This window comes from Octopus bimaculoides, chromosome 5 (genome assembly GCF_046866305.1).
Source record: "Octopus bimaculoides isolate indiv1 chromosome 5, ASM4686630v1, whole genome shotgun sequence".
Lineage (NCBI taxonomy): Eukaryota > Metazoa > Mollusca > Cephalopoda > Octopoda > Octopodidae > Octopus > Octopus bimaculoides.
In genome coordinates, this window is record NC_142932.1 from 108,024,987 (window position 1) to 108,047,468 (window position 22,482).

Genomic DNA, 22,482 nt, shown 5'->3' on the forward strand with positions numbered 1-22,482 from the left:
CTGGAGATTTTTCTCTCACTTGAGCAACTGGTAAGAACTAATTTAGGGATTCTGTATGAAGGTGCTTTATTGTTATATAGACAACTTAAACAAAATATGACTTCTTTTTAAAGTAAACTGTTTTGTTTTTGAACATATAAAACAAGGGTGACTTTTTTTTTCTTAGAAAACAACAAAGCAGTTCAGCTTCTAAAGAAAATATTGCAAAATTTGAATGCTTTCCTTTGAATGATTTGTATGTAGTTTGTATCAATGAAGGTAACATAGAATAGGATTGTTGTTTTTGTTGTTTAGTCAGGTCATTTCTGATTGTGTTGATATTTGATTTAAGACTCTCTAGTCATCTTTTATTTAAACATAGTGTATCTAGGACTACTTTAACCAATGTCTCTTTCTTTTTTTAATATGGTAAGGTGTGATTTGAAAAAAAAATTAGGTTGCCTTTCTACCAGGGCAAATGACGGCAAAGAGGTTCCCTCGTTAGTTGGTATAGAGTAAGATTAAAGAGAATGGTTGTGAAACACAAGAAGAAATATTTTATTAATGAGCTTCTCTCCAAACATTAACAAGAACTTGAGTCAGTTCTTGATGATTGATTGTTGTTGTTTTTTTGGCTTTGTTTTTTGTTTTTTTACAATGTAGTGTTTTCAACTTTTAAAGTAGTTGGTTGCTGGAGCAGAAAAAAACATCATTAGGATATTGGAAAACTGGCTTTTATGAATATACAAGTGAAGAGAGATGAGGAAAAGTATAAGCCATGAAGAGTGGAAAGGAGAGATGTAAATAAGTGATTGAGGGTTGGTGAAAATAAGGAGTATTTAAACTTGCAGCTGAAAAGGCAAGGAAAAAGCCTTAAAGTAGAGGAAAAGAAAACAGAAAATCTCATTTCTTGACATCTTGTGAACAACGCATCATGTAGACAGACAATCCAAATATTAATAAAAATCTGAACAGACTTGCACCAAAGAAAGACAGATGGCAGTCAAACAGTCCTCTTCTCTCTCTCTCTCTTTTCTACTCTTTCAGATCCCTTATGTATATGTTTGTGCACCTTGCATGCTCTCTCTCTCTCTCCCCCTCCCTCTTTCACACACACACACACACACTCCCTGTCTCTTTTCATCTCTCTCTCTCTCTCTCTCTCTCTCTCTATCTCTGATTTGTTGTGATTTCTGTGGTATATGGATAAATAGGTCAGCAAATTTCAGAACTGTTTATAACTACAGAAAAATGTTCATAACATTGTTTATAATAAAAACCAAATTGGGACAAATTTATTTATATTAATTTTTCTCTAATTCTCTTACTTTTCAAATTCTTCTTTTTTTTCCCACTATCATTTGCATACTTTATGAGATATATTTTTGTGTAATGGTTTTTAAAAATGCCTTCCCTCCCTGCCCGCCCCTCTCTCTCACTTTCTCCTTGCTTTCTCACCTCTCTGTTTCTCTTTCATCTCCCTCTCCACCTATCTCTCATATTACTTCTATATTCCATAATGTTTATATGAAAGTGTTTAACTCCACTGGCTGTGTAATATTTGAAATAGATAAAGTTAAGATTGACCAATTAAACAATATTTCTCTTGTGTAGTAAAATATCAACCAGACACATTACTGGCTTTTGAAGATTTTTTTTTTTTCTTTGTCACACAACTATAGGAGTCTTTCTTTGAATCCACCCCTAAGTAGCGTACACTCATTTTCATTTAATTAATTCTAGGCATCATGAATACATATGTATATATGTATGTGTTTATCTGACTACATGTGTGTGTCCCTATGTCTGTCTACTTCCAAATTTAATGGGCAGTAATTAGATCCCTTCAACTTGTCCTTTATTTATTAACAACAGCCGTCCTCCAAAAGAATTATATAATGCCTTTTATATTATGTATGTTTGAAGAGCCTTAGAGGCAAGGGAGTCAAATAAATTGATCCCTTAGCTAATACTTGCTACTTGCTTTGTAGTTTTTCTTTAATCTAGAAGCTATCTTTTTGTGTCCCCTTTTCTTTATGTGGCTTCATTTGGTCTTTTGCACAATATTTCATTGTGTATGTGTGTGTGTGTGTGTTGTCTTTTACATAATACATAAAATAATGTAATTTCATATACCTTTCTTTGTCTCAATTACTCTCTCTCCGTCTTCCCCTCTCTCTCTCTTTCTTCACATACATATTTACTAGAACATTATATGTTATATGTGTATGTACATGTATGTATATGTATGCATACGTATGTATATATTTATGTCTGTGTGTATGTCTATATGTTTATTTTCGTGTGTGTGTGTGTGTGTGTAAAGATGTTGTTATATTTATTTCTTACTTGAAGGTCTCATCCTATGATTCTGTAGCTTTTCATTATTTTCTTCTTCCTCTTCTAAACATTTTTGTTGTGTTTCCTTTATTCTTCACTCTTATAATTATTTCCTTTGTACTTTATTAAAGCCCTCAAGATATCATTTGATATAGTTGACACTCAGATAATCAGATAAATTATAACTTTCTAGTTTAATTATTTCTTTTGTTTCTTATCTATTATCAAATAAATCATTTTTTCAATTGGTCAATCTATTATCAAATAAATCATTTTTTCAATTGGTCAATCTAAATTAAAAATATAAATATAATTATGAAAATTTAATCACAGATGTTTTACTGTTATTTGCATTCCTTTTCTTTATATATATATATATATATATATTAAAGTCTTTAATTTTTACAAAAGTAGCATTTTACTTTTGTTTTAGTTGAATTTAAATTAGCTATTTCATTCATTTATTTAAATATTTTATGAATAAACGTTTGTAATCAAATATATTCAACTCATCATAGTCTTGCTAAGGAATTTTCACTAACCCATCTTGTGGTATAGCACTGATAAGTTTTAGCACCATTTTAACTTTAACAAAATTCATGGATGACAGTAAATTTTCTGAAGATTATTAAAAGAAAACAAGCAAACTGTTTGACTGACATTAAGCATGGATTTGATATCATTAAATATTTATTAAAAGCTGTTTTTTTGTCAATTTTTCTCACCTTTTCTAAATTGCATTTTTGAAGTCTATGTTTTAGTTAAGGCATATAGCCTAGTGGTTAGAGTGTTGCATTCACAATCATCTGATTGTAATTTCAATTCCTGCACAAGGCAGCACATCCTGTTCTTGAGCAAAACACTTCATTTCAAACTACACCAGCCCACTCAGCTGTATATGGGTTCTAGTCTTAACTTTTGATGGACTAACATCCCATTCAGAAAGAAATGTTGTTATCTCAAGTGCTTATACTCTGTGGAAACCCAGTGTATAAGCTCCAGTCTGATGAGTCCTGGTGATCATGACAGACCTAATGTTTTATACATAGGCACAGGAGTGGCTGTGTGGTAAGTAGCTTGCTTACCAACCACATGGTTCTGGGTTCAGTCCCACTGCGTGGTGCCTAGGGCAAGTGTCTTCTACTATAGCCTCAGGCCTACCAAAGCCTTGTGAGTGGATTTGGTAGACAGAAACGACGTAATGTGTGTGTGTGTGTGTGTGTGTGTGTGTCTATGTGTCTGTGTTTGTCTCCCACCATCACTTGAAACTGATGTTGGTGTGTTTACATCCCTGTAACTTAGTGGTTCAGCAAAAGAGACTGATAGAATAAGTACTAGGCTTACAAAGAATAAGTCCTGGGGTCAATTTGCTCAAGTAAAGGTGGTGCTCCAGCATGGCCGCAGTCAAATGACAAAACAAATAAAAGAATAATTTGTTCTCATCCTTAAAAAAAAATACCTGAATCAGCATAGCTGCAGGTCTAGCTGTGTGGTAAGTAGCTTGCTTTCCAACCATATGGATCCAGGTTCAGTCCCACTGTGTAGCACCTTGGGCAACTGTCTCTTACTATAGCCTTGGGCTAACCAAGGCCTTGTGAATGAAAAAAGCCCATCATATGAATATATCTGAGTGTGTGTATCTTTGTGTCTATGTTTGTCCCCCACCACTGCTTGACAACCAGTGTTGGTGAGTTTACTTCCCAGTAACTTAGAGGTTTGACAAAAGAGACCAATAAAATAAGTACCAAGCTTTAAAAAAAAAACTCAAGTACTGAGATCAATTAGTTTGGCAAAAAATTCTTCAAGGCAGTGCCCCAGCATGACCACAGTCTAATGACTGAAACAAGTAAAAGAAAGCATACCATTAAATTAAGATGGGTCTTTCAATCAAATAAAATAAAGGTATATAATAAAATAGCCAGTAGAATTGGGGTCAAGATCAGCTCAAATGCACTAAGAAATCCTTTAAATTGTAAGTTAACCTGCCAGAGATATCTAAATTTCCCTCTGAAGGCAGCTGCTGCCGCTGTCACCGACATCAACAATGATGACTCACATATTTTACTACTATAAAAAAAGGAGAAACACATTAGATAATGGAAGCATAGATAATTTTCTGCTTAACAAGAGGATCAGGCGATTATTACTGGATCATCTTTGATTATAGGTCTGCCTAATTAGAGTTAATCAGAACCTGAACAGCTACTTAACAGAAATATTATATAAGGTGACTAGCTGGCAGAATCATTAGCATGCCAGACAAAATGCTTAGTAGCATTTCTTCTGTATTATGATCTGAGTTTAAATTCCAAGATTGATTTTTGCTTTTTAGTCTTTCAAGATTGATAAAACAAATACCAGTTGAGCTCTGGGGTTGACGTAATTGACCAGTCTCTCTTCCAGAATTCCAGGCCTTGTACCTATAATGGAGAAAAAAAGGAACTAAAAAAAAGCAAGGAAATGGTACACATGAAAATGCAATGAAAATCTAAAGGATAATCATCTTCATCATCATCATTCAATGTTTGTTTCCATTCTGACATTGACAAGGCGCCACACGAGGTTCAATAGTCTGTTTTGATTTGGTTCCATAGCTGAATGCCCTTCCTAATGCTAACCACTTTGCAGAGTGTACTGGGTACTTTTTTTCCATGGCACCATCACCAGTGCTTTTCATGTGGCACCAGCACCAGTGCTCTTCATGTGGCACCAGCATCAGTGCTTTTCATGTGGCACCAGCACTAGTGCTTTTTATGTGGCACCAGCACCAGTGCTCTTCATGTGGCACCAGCATCAGTGCTTTTCATGTGGCACCAGCACTAGTGCTTTTTATGTGGCACCAGCACCAGTGCTTTATGGCAGGGGGAAGAAGGTTGATGGCACAGAGCCTCTCACGGATGTTAAAAGATGAACAAGCAGAAGCATCAAAAACTGCTTGTAAAAATGATTCATGGGGGAACCTCCACATAGTAACTTGATCTGCTAGGAATAGCAGCCTAATCTTCCTTGAATCACATTCTGTTGTCTTCAAAAAGGAAGTTCCTTTTGAATAATATAGTCCTAGAAAAGCAATGCTTGACAGAATAAGGGTGAAATGCCTTTGATCACAAGTCTGCTCAGTGACAGCCGACTAGGGGTTAAACAGCAACTGTTTGTTAGCAGGTAAGAAGTAAGATATACTTGAAGGTTCATATCAGAGGGCAATCAAAACAAGAGAGTTTTTTTTTTAAAGATAAATTTAGTAATAGAGAAACAATTCTGAATACATGTCCAAATATAAAAGAAGAATAAAAAAAAATAATGATGCTTTTATAGTTGATGTTTAGTATTGAATATTTTTACCATATATCAGAAATATTGTTTGCAGATATTTCTGGCTATTCAAAACATTCTATAAACATTCTGTTGTTTTGTTATGTGAATGTTTCCTATTTGTATTTTTAACCTTCACTAAACATTCAGTTACTTATTTTGTTAATATTTTGATATTTTGTTTGTACATATCATCATCATCATCATCTATGTATGTATATATATATATTATCAATAAAATGCATTTTATTACCAATTTATAAATTCAGCTGTTACAAGAATATAGTATTGTATTTCCTTAATAATAGTATACACAATATGAGTGCCTATCTATCTGTCTGTCTGTTCGTCCATACATACATGATGAAAGTTGACTTGTAACTGAACAGGATTAATCCCTAGACCCAATTCACTCTAAGAAACATCTCAAGTTTGGTCTCCCCATGCATACAACACACACACACACACATCAAATATATATATATATATATTCTCTTTTTATTGTTTCTTCCAGAAAATTTGTCAAGCAGTGTTTCAAGCCATTCTCCGCAGATATATGTGATGATGGAGTCTACAAGAAATTGTGTTCAGAAACAACACAATACAAAGCTGATTTAACAAATAAAGTAGAGCTGTAAGTATTGACTTATTATTGTTCTACCTGTTTGCTAGCAGGAGTGTACTGGGAAGAAGGTGGGACATTAAGCACTTGCATTAAACACTGAATTAAACACTTATCTAATGATAATTTGGAAGGTAGGCAAAAGGTAGATATGCCTCTAACTTCTCTTTACTCAGTTTTGAATATTTTAATTTGTACCTCATTACTCAAACTGGAAAACCAAATAGTTTCTTACATAGATTAATCATCAACTTCATCATCATCATTTTAACATTCACTTCTCCATGCTTCCATGGATCAGATGCAATTTGTTGAAGCAGGTTTTCCGTGGCTGGATGCCCTTCCTGTTGCCAACCTTTACCTGTTTCCAAGCAAAGCAATATTTTCCCCATGGCCAGGCAAGTTCTTCATGGAAAGCTCTAAATGAACAACCTTTCTTGCATGATGATGATGATGATGATGCTAATTTACAATCGTCATGTGATGTCTAGACAATGGCACACACAAACTCACACACACATACATGCACACACATATATAACAGGCTTCAACTTAAATGCTGCTTTCTGTGAGCAGTTATTTTTAGAAATGACTTCTTTTAAAATTAGTAACTAATGTATTATACTACAATATATTATGGTATGTTGTATTATGCCATAAATCTAAACACCGTGTGATTAATGGAATTTCAATTTCATTTCATCATCATCATTACTATTATCATGATTATTTAATGTTTGTGTTCCATGCTTACGTGTGTTGCACAGTTTGACAGAATCCAATGTTTAAGGACTCTATTGTGCTCCAATGCATGGTTTTCACAGCTGGATGTCCTTACTAATTCTAACCACATCTATATATTTTTAGTCATTTCTTAGATTGGAGACATCCTGTCATATGTGTGCTGATAGATCAATCTCTAACCTATATAATAATGACTCTGTTAGACTCTGAGATTCAGTTATGCTTCTTGTACTCTTTCCTCTCTATGCTAACAACTTCGTTGTTAGCACTGCTAACAACACATCTCTTTGCAGAAAAGACCACCCTTCCTCTCAAAGGCATCATCTACATGCCATCTAAATACCTCATACTATTTAGTTTATTGAAGTTGTGCTTCATTTCAATAAATAGAGACCTTGGAAAACATTCAATAGAGACATTCAATAGACAGTTGATAAAAAAAAAACTGGAAAACTAGATGTTAAAAGATATTTTAATTCTTTATTAATAATTTCAGTAAATGATTATTGAAATATTAAAAATGAAGTTTAAATAATTCATATTTCTTTTGACGATAACTTGCATAAGCAATAAGCAAGACTTTACTAAATTAATTTAATTGATCGTATAATAATTAAGCATTTAGCACAGTTTTAGCTATCATGAATCCAAGATGCAATCAGAAGAATCAATTAAAATTATTCTTACTAATTATGCTTTTCATTAACTTCAAATCACTCAGGTCAATTTACCCCACCCACTTCATCCCTTCTTCATCATCCTACACTGCTACTAACAATATTTAGGTAGTTATTTATCCATTATTCATCCTTCACACATTATCATGTGCTCATAACAACTCAAATTGATGTTTTTAATTCCCAACTTCATTTTTTTAATTCTTAAATTCAATTTATAAATGCTGCGAATTATATTATTCTTTCTCAGAGTCTCTCAGCTTTAATATCCATGTCTGCTTTAATTACTTTATCATCAATGTACATGGAATTTCTTTATATTTCTAATTTCATTAGAGTCTAAATATTCCATTTTCACTCCACCATCCAATGAGGAAGCCTCTTCATGGTCATCTAATCTGCTAAAACAGCAACTAAATATCCCTCAAATTATATCCCTGCTATCTTAAACAAAGAAGATCATTTTGCATAATGAGTCTTAGACACTTATCCCTACCCTACTCTCTTAAACAAGTAAGATCACTTTAGATAATGTAGTCTTAGACACTCCTAAAATGTTGAGATGATCATGGCTACAATGTTTTTCATCATAGATTTGCTCAATCAGGTTTGGCCTGCATTAAAACGAGAACAACTGATTAAGTTACATAACAAATCCTTCACATCCTACACTCACTTTACTCAATCCTTTCTCCTTTGTAATTTTACCCACCCCTCTTCCTGTCCTTTTTCTGCCTGCAGACATCAACCTACATCAACTGCACCATTAACTGAACATTAACCTATTAAGAGAAATAACTTGTCTACAAAGATCATAATCACTGCTCTTTCTCTACTTAACTTTATTCGTTTTTAAGGCCCACTTTTAGTTTCTTTCATTTGTTAATTTGTTAAATTAAGGAAGCATCCTGTTTAATCCGACCGTTAGCTTGAAATTATTATTTAAGGTTGAGATTAATGGAATTTCTAAGAGGTTATTAGTTTAACTGTGATAAAAATAAACTATATAAAAATAGTGGTTCAGAACTCTCATAAGATTCAGTTAAAATCATTATAGTATGGGGAAACAAAATCTAAAACATTGAAGCAAGATGCAGTGGAAGCCACTTATTAAAATTTATGGATAATGTTATCATTCAGATACTGTTATCTAAATTAATTAATCCCATATTCTTTACATGAAAACGAATTTTAAATTATCCCTTTATTAGAATCAAAGCTTTGAATGTTATCAAAATTTTCAAGTAAACTGCTACATTGCAACTGCTGCTAATCTATTGCTTATAATTACTATGGTGATCTAAACAAAAGCATGCCAGATACTGAGATGTAGCAAAAGTATGTGGATGATGGTTGATAATAGCTATGGTGGTGATGGTGATGGCAGAATCATTTGTTGGTGTTGGGAATGGAGAGTATGGTGTGCTGAATTGGTCAGTATGGCCAGCAGTGTTAGTGAATAGGTGTATGTACATATATGTGTGTGAGTGTGTGTATATGCATTCACAGACGATTCCATTTATTACAATCTTGGATAATGTTATCAGTTTTTGTTATTAAGTTTAGTGGGCTCCACACCCTTTATCTAAAATGAATGAAAAATTATCTACTTATTAGAATCAAATGACCAGTTAATATTATATTCCTGGCTTAATATTGCTAAACAGTTATTGTCATCAGCAGGTTATTATTTTGGAAAAGGTTTCATTCCAAAACAATCATGATAGGCAGGATTCTACTGCATGTGTATGTGTGTGTGATGATATGTATGTATATGAATGTATGCATGTGTGTATGTGTGTGTGTGTGGCATACTAGTCAGGTTAATCTTTCATGAACTACAAGGGTTAAACATTTCAATTGTCAATCAAAATCATTTTCCATTATAAATAAAAGATATTGCAGTTCTGAAAATAATTCAATTCAAATTTCGATTTTCTTCTTTACAAACCAAATTATATTATTTATAATGAATTAATTAATGCATAATAGCCATTCCTAAATGCAGTTCTAGATTGGAATGGTTAATTCCCAGATTATATTGATTGTTGAATAAATTAGAAGCTTTCTGTCAAACTAAGACTGCAACTCATTTTCAGAACTAGATTGTTGAAATTACATTTCAGTTACATCACAAAAGGCATCAACATCACACATTCTCATTTCTTTCTTTATTATAAATCTGAAGATTTGTAACTTATGCAAAAAATGAAGAAAAAAAAGGTAAAAAGAAAACAATTGTAATATTTCTATTTTAAGATTTTTTATTCCAATTGGTTACGAGTTAAAATTTTAGGAACACTATAATTATTTTTGGCCTAACTGAAGTTAGGTGATGTTCCAACTAGATACCCAATACCTACTTAGAGAAAAGGCAATTAGCAGTTTTCTTGCAAGATTCATATGCAGATACCAGGTTTTGCAAAATGCATTGATGAAAGCCTGGGAAAATGGCTGCTAGAACATATTTTATCTTATTAATAATTTCAGTATTAATATTTTTCAGCAAATGATTATTGAAACACTAAAAGTATATTTAAAATAATCTAAATTTCTTTTGACATTACAACTTGTATAAGCAATTTTAGCAGACTTGACTAAATTAATTTAATTGATCGTATAATAATTAAGCATTTAGCACAGTTTTAACTATCATGAATCCAAGATGCAATCAGAAGAACCAATTAAAAGTAATCTTACTAATTATGCTTTCCATTAACTTCAACTCAGTCAGGTCAATTTACCACCATCCACCTTATCCCATCTTCTTCATCTTACACTGCTACTAATAATATTTAGGCAATTATTCATCCAGTTATTCATCTTTCATTCATATCATATCCTCGTAACAACACAAATTCCTCCTTTTAATTTCCTTTTCTTTTTCTTTCTTTTTTACTTTTTTTTTAGTCCTTAAATTTAATTTATGAACACTAGGAATTATATTATTCTTAATCAGGGTCCCTCAGCTTTAATATCCACGTCTGTTTTAATTACTTTATCATTAATGTGGTTGGAATTTCTTTACACTTCTAATTTCATTATAATCTAAACACTGTTTTTACTCCACCATCCATCACCCAATGAGTGAACCTCAAAGTGGTTGCTTGATCTGTTAGAAATAGCAGCTAAAAATTAATCAAATCACACCACATCTTGCTAAAACAACAAAGTAGGACACAGTGAATAATGTAGCCCTAGATACTCCTAAAATAATATCATCCCTAACCTAGCAATTGAGCTTATGCATAGTTACTTGACCTACTGGAAATAGCAACCAAATCTCCCACAAATCATACCCAATCATCTTAAAAATGGAAGAACAGGGTGAATAATATAGTCATAGATACTCCTGTAATGACAGAATGGTCATGGTTGGAATGTGTTTGATTATCTCATTCAAGATTACCTTAGTGCTAAACAATAATTAATTAAGTTGCTTAAATAACTAATCATTTTCTATGACATCTTCATGTGTTTACATGTTACTTGAATGAGCCAGTGATGTTATTTCTGTTTTTTATCAGTCTACCTTGTCTATAATGTAATTTATACCAACTAGAAAATAGTTGAGTTGTTAGCCAAAATCAATCTCTTGTAACTGCTGAACTATGTCACACTTAACAATTAACAAACAGAATCATAACAATAGTTATTTCAAGATACTTGGAAATCAAGATTCTCTTTATTGGTGTCAAATGTTCTGGAAGATTGTTCTGAATTCAATTCTTAGAACTGTAAATGCTGAAACAAAAATGAGGTAAAATAAATCCAGACTCAATAAGCAAATCTTTCTTCCTTCCTTCTTTCTTTCTTCTTTTTTTCTTTTGTCTTCTTTTTCCTTCTATACTCTATTAGAGAATAAAGATATAGATTTTTAGCTAACAGTATACATATAGGCATGTAAACACCCTGTATTTATATACAATGTCTGTGGAATGAAAAAAGTGGGATCAGCTAGACTAATTTCAATCTTTTGTACCCTTTCTAACTGTCCATGGAGACACTACCTATAATGCAACTAAGACACCAAGTGGATTCAATTGACCAATCTGCATATATAATGCATTCTTAACAGCTAGTTCAATTATTAAACTAGTGGTGTGTTAACATGCATCTACATACAGTATTAGTTAAAAATTTATTGGTATATTCATAGCATTGAAACAAGACACTGTTAATACAGCAGTAAAGTGTTAATACGCTTCTTACTTGTCTTCTATCTTCTCTTTCTTCTTCTTCTTCTTCTTCTTCTTCTTCTTCTTCTTCTTATTATTATTATTATTATTATTATTATTATTATTATTATTATTATTATTATTATTATTATTATTATTATTATTATTATTATTATTATTATTATTAGGACAGTGAATGGTAGAATTGGTAGGGCAAAGGACAAAATGCCTTGCAGTATTTAGATACGAATCTTACTGTGATCAACTTTGCCTTTCATCTTTCTAGAGTCGATAAAATAAGCATCTATGGTTGCTCTAATCGATTATATCTTCCACTAAAATTTATATTCTTGTACCTATGTTAGAAATCATTCTTCTTCTTATGATTAGAGTGATAGATAACAGAATCAATAGATCTTCAGACAAAATGCCTTGACCCCCATTCCTTTACATTCTAAATTCAAACACTGCCAAGGTCAAACGTTGTCTTTCATTTTTCCCCAGTTAGTAAAATAAGTACCAATCCAGTAGCTGGCTGGCGTTAATCAATTATTCTCTCCTCTAAATTTTGTAGCCTTGTGTAAGAAATGATAAAATATCGTTACTACTATGATATCTTTATTCATCTGTACATATTCAAATCCAGTAGTAGACTTCTTTCATGGATTTGCTGGTATTGTTTTTAAGCACCTCCCTACACCATCAGCAACATTGTCGTCGCTGTTGTCATCATCTTCTTCATCATCATCATCGTCATCGTCGTCATCGTCATCATCATCATCATCACCGTTTAATACCCATTTTCCATGTTAGCGTAAGTTGGATGATTCAACAGGAGCTGGTGAACCAGAGGACTGCACAAAGTACTAATGTCTGCTTTGACAGGGTTTCTGTAGCTCAATACTCTTTCTAATACCAACCACTTTACTGAACTAGGTGCTTTTTATGTGGCACCAGCACTAGTGAGATCACGAAGTAATTCATAATACAAGACCCCTCAATTGAGAGAGGTCTAGTATTGAGGGACATGGCTTCATGCCAGGTGATAAGAGGTTTTTTAGTATGATAGAGGGACAGGAGCAGGTATTTTACTGTAATAGATATACATGGTTACCCCTGTTGGACAAGAGAGAAAATGATGATGATTGTAGTGAAAATGTCTAGCTGGAAGGGCTAAATAGAGGGAATTAGTAAAGTAATCTGCTGTCAATATTTGAAAAGTACAAGATAACATTGTATCTAGTTTTAAGTCTAACATATTGCTTTTAGCTTTTAAATCCAGCAGAAAACACTGTGCCCAAGTGCAACTTCTCAACAAGTTCTTGCCAATGATTTCGTCTGTAACATCATCATTATCGTAATAGTCACTTTTTCGTGTTTGAGACAATTTTTTATGGCTGGATACCCTTCCTGTTGCCAACGTTCTCCTGTCTCCATCTAACCTAATATTTGTCCATTGCTGGACATGTTTCATGGATGTTTTGAAACAAAGGACACCATTTGTGTACTCATGATACACATATATAACAATCACACTATATTAAGACAAGATAATACCATCTCTTTCTCATACACACACATATACACACAAACACACACACACACATGATGGGGGTGGGTATAATAGAAGACACTTGCCCAAGATGCCATGTAGTGGGGCTGAACCTAGAACCAATTCTTAACCACTCAGCTGCACTGTACCTATATAACAGATAACTCACATGGCAACTGAAAAATAAACATCCTTTTATTAATTACAAAAAAAAATTCTGAATTAAAAAAAAAAATCTAATTATAATGAAATGTCAATCAGATTCTCTTTTTTCTTTCTGTTGTTTTTTTTATAATTGTAAAATTTGAAATCAATTTCTTTATTTGCTCATCGTTTAGTTTAAAGGGAAGGAAGCCTTGAGATGCATAATTTCCTTACAAGTGAACTAAATGCTAATGTGTGGCATGTACAAGCTGTTGGCATTTCTTTATTTGAAAAATTCAGAAATTGTGATTTCTTTAATTGAATGCCAGTGCATTATGCGATGCATTGTCGGTTTCATTCATAAAATAAATTATCTCTCGCTGATATTTGTACTTCCAATTTTCTGTTTATTTGAAACAACAAGGTAAAAAAAAGTACATGCTAATTATTCGTACCAAAACAATAATTAATTTCTGTTTACTTATTCTAGGATACTATTTTTCTCTAGATCTCACTGGCTTGGTTTTTCCAATTATTTCACAGTTCTTGAAGCGATTTACTGTTATGCATGACTTGACTCCAGTTTCTTTTGTTTTTCTTTGATGCACTCAGTTTCTTGGCAAATTAAGATGAATTAACATGTTTGTTTATTTAGCAACTTCTGCAACAGAATTGTCATTTCTTTGTGAGAGATTTTCTAAATAAACTTACGCTCACAATTTGATACTTTGAGTGCATTTTACCTTAATTACAATACATTCAGTATACTTCTCTTTCACCTGCTCTCAGCATTCAAGTGTAAACTATTATTTCGCTTAGAGAGCTCTAAGCATTATCTCAGATTTCCATTCTTCTCTTCTTTTTTTTCATTTTCTTTTAATTATTTTTCTCTTTCTTGGTGTTATGTAAGAAATCAATATTATTACTACAATAAATGTTGCTGTTGTTGTTGTGTGTTTGCATGAGCATACAAATGGATGAGGGTGAAACTTTGTGGTTTGTTTGGTGCTTTTTTTTAAAATTCAATTGTTATAATTTTTTATATTCATCTCAGTCAAAAGTTGTATGTTTGATGATTGATAAATGTCTTTTAAAAGAGAAACTGTATTTTAGATCTTTCAAAAATTATATCAGAAAATGTTACTATTCTCTATGCTTCAAGAACTTAGAAACTACTTTTCTTTACTTACCTTTTTATCAAGAATTTACAGTCATTCTACTTATTTTTCACAGCTTGCATGTTAAAAGCCTGATCCTTCCAATTATTTCTTGATCTAGATGTAAATTTATGTGAAGAATAAGAATTTACATGTAAATAATTCATATATAAGTAACATATTTATATGGGAGAATATACAAATAATAACAACAGACGAGGACAGGTAGTGAAAATAACAAAAGTATATATTAGTATGACGCTCGGGAATACGGAAAGTCTTTGACGTTTCGAGCTACGCTCTTCAACAGAAAGAATACGGAGACAAGGAGAATATGTGTATGTATAGAACATGTTTATATCTAATGTGGGTGGGAGGGAAGGCAGTGAGCTTGGCAGAAACGTTTGCACGCCAGGCAAAATGCTTAGCGGTATTTCGTCTGTCTTTACGTTCTGAGTTCAAATTCCGCCGAGGTCAACTGTGCCTTTCATCCTTTCTGGGTCGATAAATTAAGTACCAGTTGCATACTGGGGTCAATCTAATTGACTGGCCCCCTGCCCCCAAAATTTCAGGCCTTGTGCCTAGAGTAGAAAAGAATGGTGGGGGGTACATGTGTGTATGTTTGTGTGTGTGTGTGTGTGTGTGTGCATGTGTGTCTGAGAGAGTGTGTGTGTAGGCATGGCTGAATGGTTAAGAAGCCCACTTTACAACCATGTGGTTTTGGATTCAGCCTCATAGTACGAATGAATTTGGTTGATAGAAACGCTAGCACGCTGGGCGAAATGCTTAGCAGGATTTTGTCTGTCTTTATGTTCTGAATTCAAATTCTGCCGAGGTTGACTTTGCCTTTCATCCTTTTGGGGTCGATTAGATAAGTACCAGTTACGCACTGGGGTCGATATAATCGACTTAATCCATTTGTCTGTCCTTGTTTGTCCCCTCTGTGTGTAGCCCCTTGTTGGCAGTAAAGAAATAAGAAACTGTGTGGAGGTTTGTATATATATTCATGTATGTGTGTCTTAATGTTTATGTTTGTCCCCTTCACCACTACCACCACCACCACCACTACTACTACCATTGCTTGACAACCAGTGGCTGTTTCTTTATTTCCTCATAACTTAGTAGTTCAGCAAAAGAGACCAAGAGAATAAGTACCAGACTTAAAAAAAAGAAGAAAGATTGAACCCATCAATGAAGTGCTCCAGCTTGACTGCAGTCCAATACCTGAAACAAGTAAAAGATAAAAGAATGATAAAGATGTGTGTATGTGTGTGTGTTTGGAGAGATATATCGTCTGGGCAGATACTGTGGTGGCTCTCAGTTATGTTCCAGGTTACAGCTAACCACATCAGTTAGTATTTAACATCTATGACTACTATTAGTTGTCATTCATACTGTAAATTCCTCTGATGAGTAATTCCATGTTCGCTTCACTGGATGGTAATATTGTCTGGTTCCTGTAGTGGGTTACTCTTTCTATTGCTAACCACTTTCTGAATGCACTTAGATGCATTTTATCATGGTACAAGCTCTTGAAAGGTTGTCTTGTACCTAACAAGACTAAAGAGTTCTATGTTGTTTCTATGAGGTGTTTTTTTGTTTTTTTTGTTTTTTGGGGGTTTGGTTTTGTTTTTGTTTTTGTTTTTTCTCAGTACCACTAGAAAGACAAAAGAGAGTCATTTCTTCTATGCATTGTCTCTGTTCTTTCATTCCTTTCTTTCCAGTACAACTGGACTAGAAGAGAGCCAGAGTCAGAGGGTGATGAAGAACAAGAGTGATAGAAGCAAGTGGGTGATGGAAGTGAGGGTGAGGGAGTGGAAGACAGATGTGTGATGGTTGTTGGTAAAGAGATTGGATTTAAGCAACATGAACAAGAAGGTGATAGAAAACAGATTGATGAAAAAGAATCAGAGTGATAGGAGCTAGAGGGTGATAGAAGAGAAAATAAGGTTAGTAAGTGTGTGTGTGTGTGTGTGTGTGAAAGAGGGAGGGGGAAGGAAGGAAGAAAGAAAGAAAGAGAGATATGACTGCAATAGGATTATAGGGGAGAGAGAGAGAGATGACAGTGATAGGACGATTGTTGGTATGGAGACTGGCTAGAATGACAAGAAACAGCATGAGTTGCATGTTGGAGGAAGAGAGAGTGATAGGAAAGAGACAGGTTGATAGAAGAAAGAGAGTGTTACCAAAGAGCAGTGGAGGAAGGAGTATTGTGAAAGACAGAGAAAGCAAGACGAATAGCAATGAAAATGGAAAGTAAAATAAGAATGATAGATGTTTGATATGAGTGCTAGGAATTAATGAGAGAGAGAGAGAGAGAGTGATGGTTAGCAACAAAGAAGGGTGATAGTAAGAGGAACTGAAAATGGGTAGAGCCAATGTGATGTCATCTTTCATTACGTAGCCAGTTTGTTGAGAGAGAACACCATTGATAGAGAAAAGGTGAATGATAAATGGAGAGTAAAAAAAGAGAGATGGAGAGTAGTATAAGGAGACTTAATATATGGATGTAATGGCTGGAAGAGACTCAGCTGTAGATATTATACAACCTAATCTCCATCTCTACCACCATATTCATTTTTATATCCCCTTTTCTATGTGTAACCAAGATGGGGAGATCTCCAACACAGCACTTTCGTACAAGTTACATTCCTTTGTCCTCTCCCTCGTGAGATTCAACATCCTCAGATGAGTCATAAGCACTTCATCCCATGTCTTTCTTAGTTTCCCCTCTTCCAGGTTCCATCCAATTCGAGTGCTTAGTACTTTGTTGTACTCAGTACTTGTTGTACAACTGACAACCTCTCTGTCTATACCAGCTTAAATCTTTCCCCATGCACACTACATCAGATATCAAAGTCAGTAAACTGTATAATTGTTTAGAAAGTCAGACAGAATGCATTGCACTATTTGCTCCAACTCTCTGCTGTCTGAGTTCAAATTCCACCAAGGTCAATTTTCACTTCCATCTTTTTGCAATTAATAAAGTACCAGTCCAGTACTGCTGAGGAGGTCATTTCTGTCTGTCTGTCTGTCTCTTTCTTTCATTTATTCATTCATTCAAAGTTGTAATTTTGTCACATTGTGTCATGCCTGATCCAGTCAGAGACTTGCATTGAACATGGTGTGTCTATGGAATACTCAGCTACTCAGGAATTCAGCTGGTCAAATTGGTTGAATGCTCATCATTGAAACTCACTGAGAATCTACAACTACTACTTAATTCCTCTTCTATTCAGTTTTTCTCTCACCATATTTGTGCTCCACCATTCATGCACACTAACATTGCACATCCAATGGAGCATGTTTCTTACATCTCTTTCCAGTCTTCATAAATTCTCTACATTCAAGGCCCATATCTCACTACCATGTAACATTACATTTCATACAGAAAAAAATGGTACAATCTTTCCATTGTACTGAGAGAGAAATCCTTTTGAAACCAACAGAGGTAATAGCTTCCTGAACTTTTCCCATTCTATTCTTAGTCTAATAACAATGCTTCTGGAATACTCACCTCCACTGCTAATTAGACTACCTAGGGAACAAAAAGGATCAACTACTTCTAGGGAATCTTCTGAACATTTGAAAGGGTTTAGTTCACTTTTACTCTTATTACTAATTACTCTTGTACATCTACCACATATGATCTCTACCTGCCTTGTCAGCCTGCCTGTGACCCCACTTGTGCATACATGGTTTACAATAGGTAAATCATATAGAATTCCTGCCTATTCATTTTTTGCATACTAACATAGCAGCCACTTTTATGATAGCAGTAAATTTCTGACATCTTTCCTGCAAACGACAACTTTAGTCTTTGTTGGGTTTACTTTGAGGACCCTTGATTTCAGATTTTGCTTCCAAGTTTGGAATATCTTCACTAACCTTTAACCAATAGAGGTATGTGAACATGATCACAAAGCTGAATTAGGATACATAGGGGCACCTACAAACAACTGGTCTTAAACTCCTCTATTAGATTATAATAAACAGAAGTGCTGAGATCTGAACTCTGATGTATACTAGCCTACATACCAAGTTATTGCTGGACTTATTAACTTTCACTTTGTTGGCAGTGTCTCTGCACATAGCTTGGCTGATTCTCATAAGCCATTCTTAGATTTCTAGGGATTAAACTATAGAGCATGGAACCCTGTCAAAGTCCTTCTCCGAGCTGACAAAAGCTAAAGAGGTGGTTTGCTTCTAGCTAAGTATTTCTCCTGTTGTTGTCTTACTAGAAAGATGGCAGTGATGGTATCCTATCCTGGCATAAACTCAAACTGCATCTCATTTTGGCTAATTCTCTTCCTAGTCAGTTGTGCATTAACTCTTTCAGTAACTTTCATAACTTAGTCCATCAATTTAATGTTTCTAAAGTTACAAAAGCATCTTCTTTGTTCTTGTAATAGTTAATGATGATATTGTTATGTCAGTTATTGGCTATTGTACCTTTCTTATTGGCTAAGCAAATGACTAGTGGGTAATCTACTTTACCATATATCTTAAGTGTCCCAGTAACTAGCATTCGTAATCCAGCCATCTCTCTATTTTTGATTATACTTGCAACCATCCAGATCATATTTATATCTAGATGAAAAATAATATTCCTATGCATGAGTTTTTGTCTTGGTGATGTGTTTACTAGTTGCAGCAGCTTGTTATTTTAAATTAAAAAATATAACCTTTCTTAGGTAGTTTCTGTATTTTATGTAAGTCTTTCTTGTAATCAAATCTTTATTAAGTTCATAATGTTCTTTAAAATTTATCAAAGAGTAGAAGAGAAACAGAAATATGTTGGTTCCTGGAATGGAAGTTTTAGAATTAGATTTTATGGATACAAAGATAAATCACTTCATTCTTCAAGGATGTAATTCTTTTGTCATTTCAGAAAAATTAAGAAGAAACATATGGCATATGTGCTTCAAATATAGTCTTCACTTGCTTAAAAGCTGCATGTATTTTGATTTTAGTTATATAAGCTCTTGCTTAGAATCACAGAAATAAAACTAGATATTTGTTTCGAGATTAACAATGTTTCTTACTCTGCTTTCCATAATATGATTGTTTTGTTTTGGGTTCTTTTTTTTCTTTAATGTTGTAATGTCATGTTTACATAACACAGAGTAAAATTCTTGGAGGACCATTTCTGGGAAGTCTGAGATAATAATACTACCAATGGTACCCATCTTCTTGCCATTATTCCACAGTAACAGAAAATACATAAATTACACCACTGTTAACAGCATGGTGCTGTTCTCCATATTGTACTTGTTTACAGCTAAATTGCAATGTTATTCACATGATCCATATGGTAGTTGTTTACAAGTAAATTGTTCTGTTCTCCACATGGTGGCTGTTTACAGTTAAATTGTGGTATTATCCACATGATCCACATGATACTTGTTTACAGCAAGGCTACTTTGTCACAGACAAAATGCTGCACCATACAATTCAGCTGTGATTTTCTTTGAAGAATGGATCAGTCTAATCAATGAAATGACCAATACATTTTCCAAGTTGTTTATTTTAGAACTCAGTTATTAATAATTTCAGTATTTAAAGAATGCTCCAAGAATGTTATTCATTCTATTATTTTTTTAATTATTGTTATAGATCATATTTTTTTTACTCACTTTTTATCATTTTTATCTTCTAGGAGAAAAAGACGGTTGAGTACTGGGCTGTATCCCGATCTGCAGAGACGCATCAAGCTTCCAGAAGCTTCTCTAAAAGTAAGTTATATTATAAAATTTTCATGAAGAAAAAGCAGCTAAATCTCCCTCAAATAGCACCTTATTGTCTTTGAAAAAAGGATACATTAGATAATGTAGTTTTCAGTATACAAAATTTAAAAAAAAACAGATGGTTTTGCTTAAAACATTTTTTTTTGTATCAAAGTGTTACTTGATCAGGGTTTTGACTTTGGACTAAATAACAACAACAGCAACAACCAAAACGTTAATATTACAAGCAATCATAATTTTATAATCCTTCATTTTACATTGTACCAGCCCACTCAGCTGTAAATGGATAACCTTGTGACAGTTTGGCATACAAGAGTGAGATGGTGACTCAGGAAAACCACCTGAATGGAGAGGTCTTGCAAGCCATGTTTTGTATTTAGCAATTGAAAAGATGAATATTGCAACCCGTACTGTGAATACCAACTGGTTGGGATTGGTTATTCAACCACATTGAATGATGATGAATAATTCTTATTAATTAAAACTACAAAATTATGATTCTTTTTTCTTTTTTTCTTTTCCTGTTCCATTTCAATAAAACAAGCTCCCTTTACTTTGTTACATATCAGAAATTAAACCACAGATGGGAAATTAAATATGGCTGGAGATAATGTTCTCTCAGTGGGTACAATCTGAAGTGATTCAAAACTTTCCCCGTCACGAAGTGTATAATTAATGTATAAGTATAATGCACTTAATGATTGATAGATATAAGTATTAATTAATACTTCATTTTAGGCAACTAACCTCTTGTGCACACATTAATTTCATTAATGTGTAAGCATATGGCTTAAAGGGAAAGTGGATGGAAATTATTTAATCAGTTAAAATGCCAAACTGGGTACTTCATTGTATTTAATTTAGGAGATCACTATTTAAAGTGTTAATGACTTTGCTAGTTAACTTTGCCTTTCTCCAACCACTCCTTCCTACATTTATAACATGTTCTTGTAATTTACTGCAAGCAGTTCATCAACTATAACTAAATGTCTTTAATTAGTATTGTGTGTAAATAATATTGATTTCTAATATAGGCACAAGGTCACAAAAATTGAAGGAGAGATATAGTCATTTAAATTTACTTAACCAGTACTTGTTTTATCAACACCAAAAGGATAAAAAATAAAGTTGAAGTCAGAAGGTAAAGTGACACAATTAAATAGCAAGACACAATTAAAAACACAATTAAATAGTAAGACACAATTAAATAGCATAAAGCATTTTGTCTATTATCATCATCATCATCATTTAATGTCCCATGGGTGGGATGGTACCACAAGAGCTGGCCAGGCCAAATCCTGCACCAGACTTTTGTAACTGTTTTGGCAGGATTTTTACAGCTGGATGCCCTTTCTAACACCAACCACTCAGCAGAATGGACTCAGTGCTTTTTACGTGGCACAAGCACAAGCGAGGTCAGTTTTGGGAAGGTTTTTACAGCTGGATGCCCTTCCGAACACCAACCACTTTACAGTGTGGACTGGGTGCTTTTAAGTGGCACCTGGACTGACAGGATCACCAAGTACTTGCCTGAACTAGCTATATAGTCCAATGCTGTAATCTTTCTATCAGGCACAAAGCCAAACATTTTTAGAGAAAGTGCATAATTTATGGTAGGATTTGGACTCAAAATGTAAAGAAATATAATTAACAACTACAAGAGTTTCTACAGCTGGATGCCCTTCCTCTGAGTGGTTGGCGTTAGGAAGGGCATCCAGCTGTAGAAACTCTGCCAAATTAGATTGGAGCCTGGTGTTGCCATCCGGTTTCATCAGTCCTCAGTCAAATCGTCCAACCCATGCTAGCATGGAAAGCGGACGTTAAACGATGATGATGATGATGATGAAGACATCTGGCCAACATTCTGTTGCTTCTGCCACCAGTACCTTTAGGAAAATGGAAAACCTTTCTAGAAGTCCCAAGGCTTTCATGAAAATTAAAGAAAGATCTTCAATGAGTACATCCTTCCAGTAATGACATACAGCTGTGAAACATGGGCTCTCAACACTACCATCATGAACACCCTCATT

The 22,482-nt window shown here is 33.8% G+C and overlaps 1 protein-coding gene across 2 annotated transcripts in view; it reads left to right on the forward strand.

The window, feature by feature from the left end:
- Nucleotides 1-22,482, forward strand: part of LOC106883080 (uncharacterized) — a 439,153-nt gene that overhangs the window by 386,791 nt on the left and 29,880 nt on the right. For both annotated transcript variants that reach the window (XM_014933964.3, XM_089351816.1), the window contains exons 26-27: nt 6,146-6,265; nt 20,365-20,440. In XM_014933964.3, coding sequence (XP_014789450.1) covers nt 6,146-6,265; nt 20,365-20,440 — 196 coding nt within the window. The remainder of the gene's footprint in view (nt 1-6,145; nt 6,266-20,364; nt 20,441-22,482) is intronic.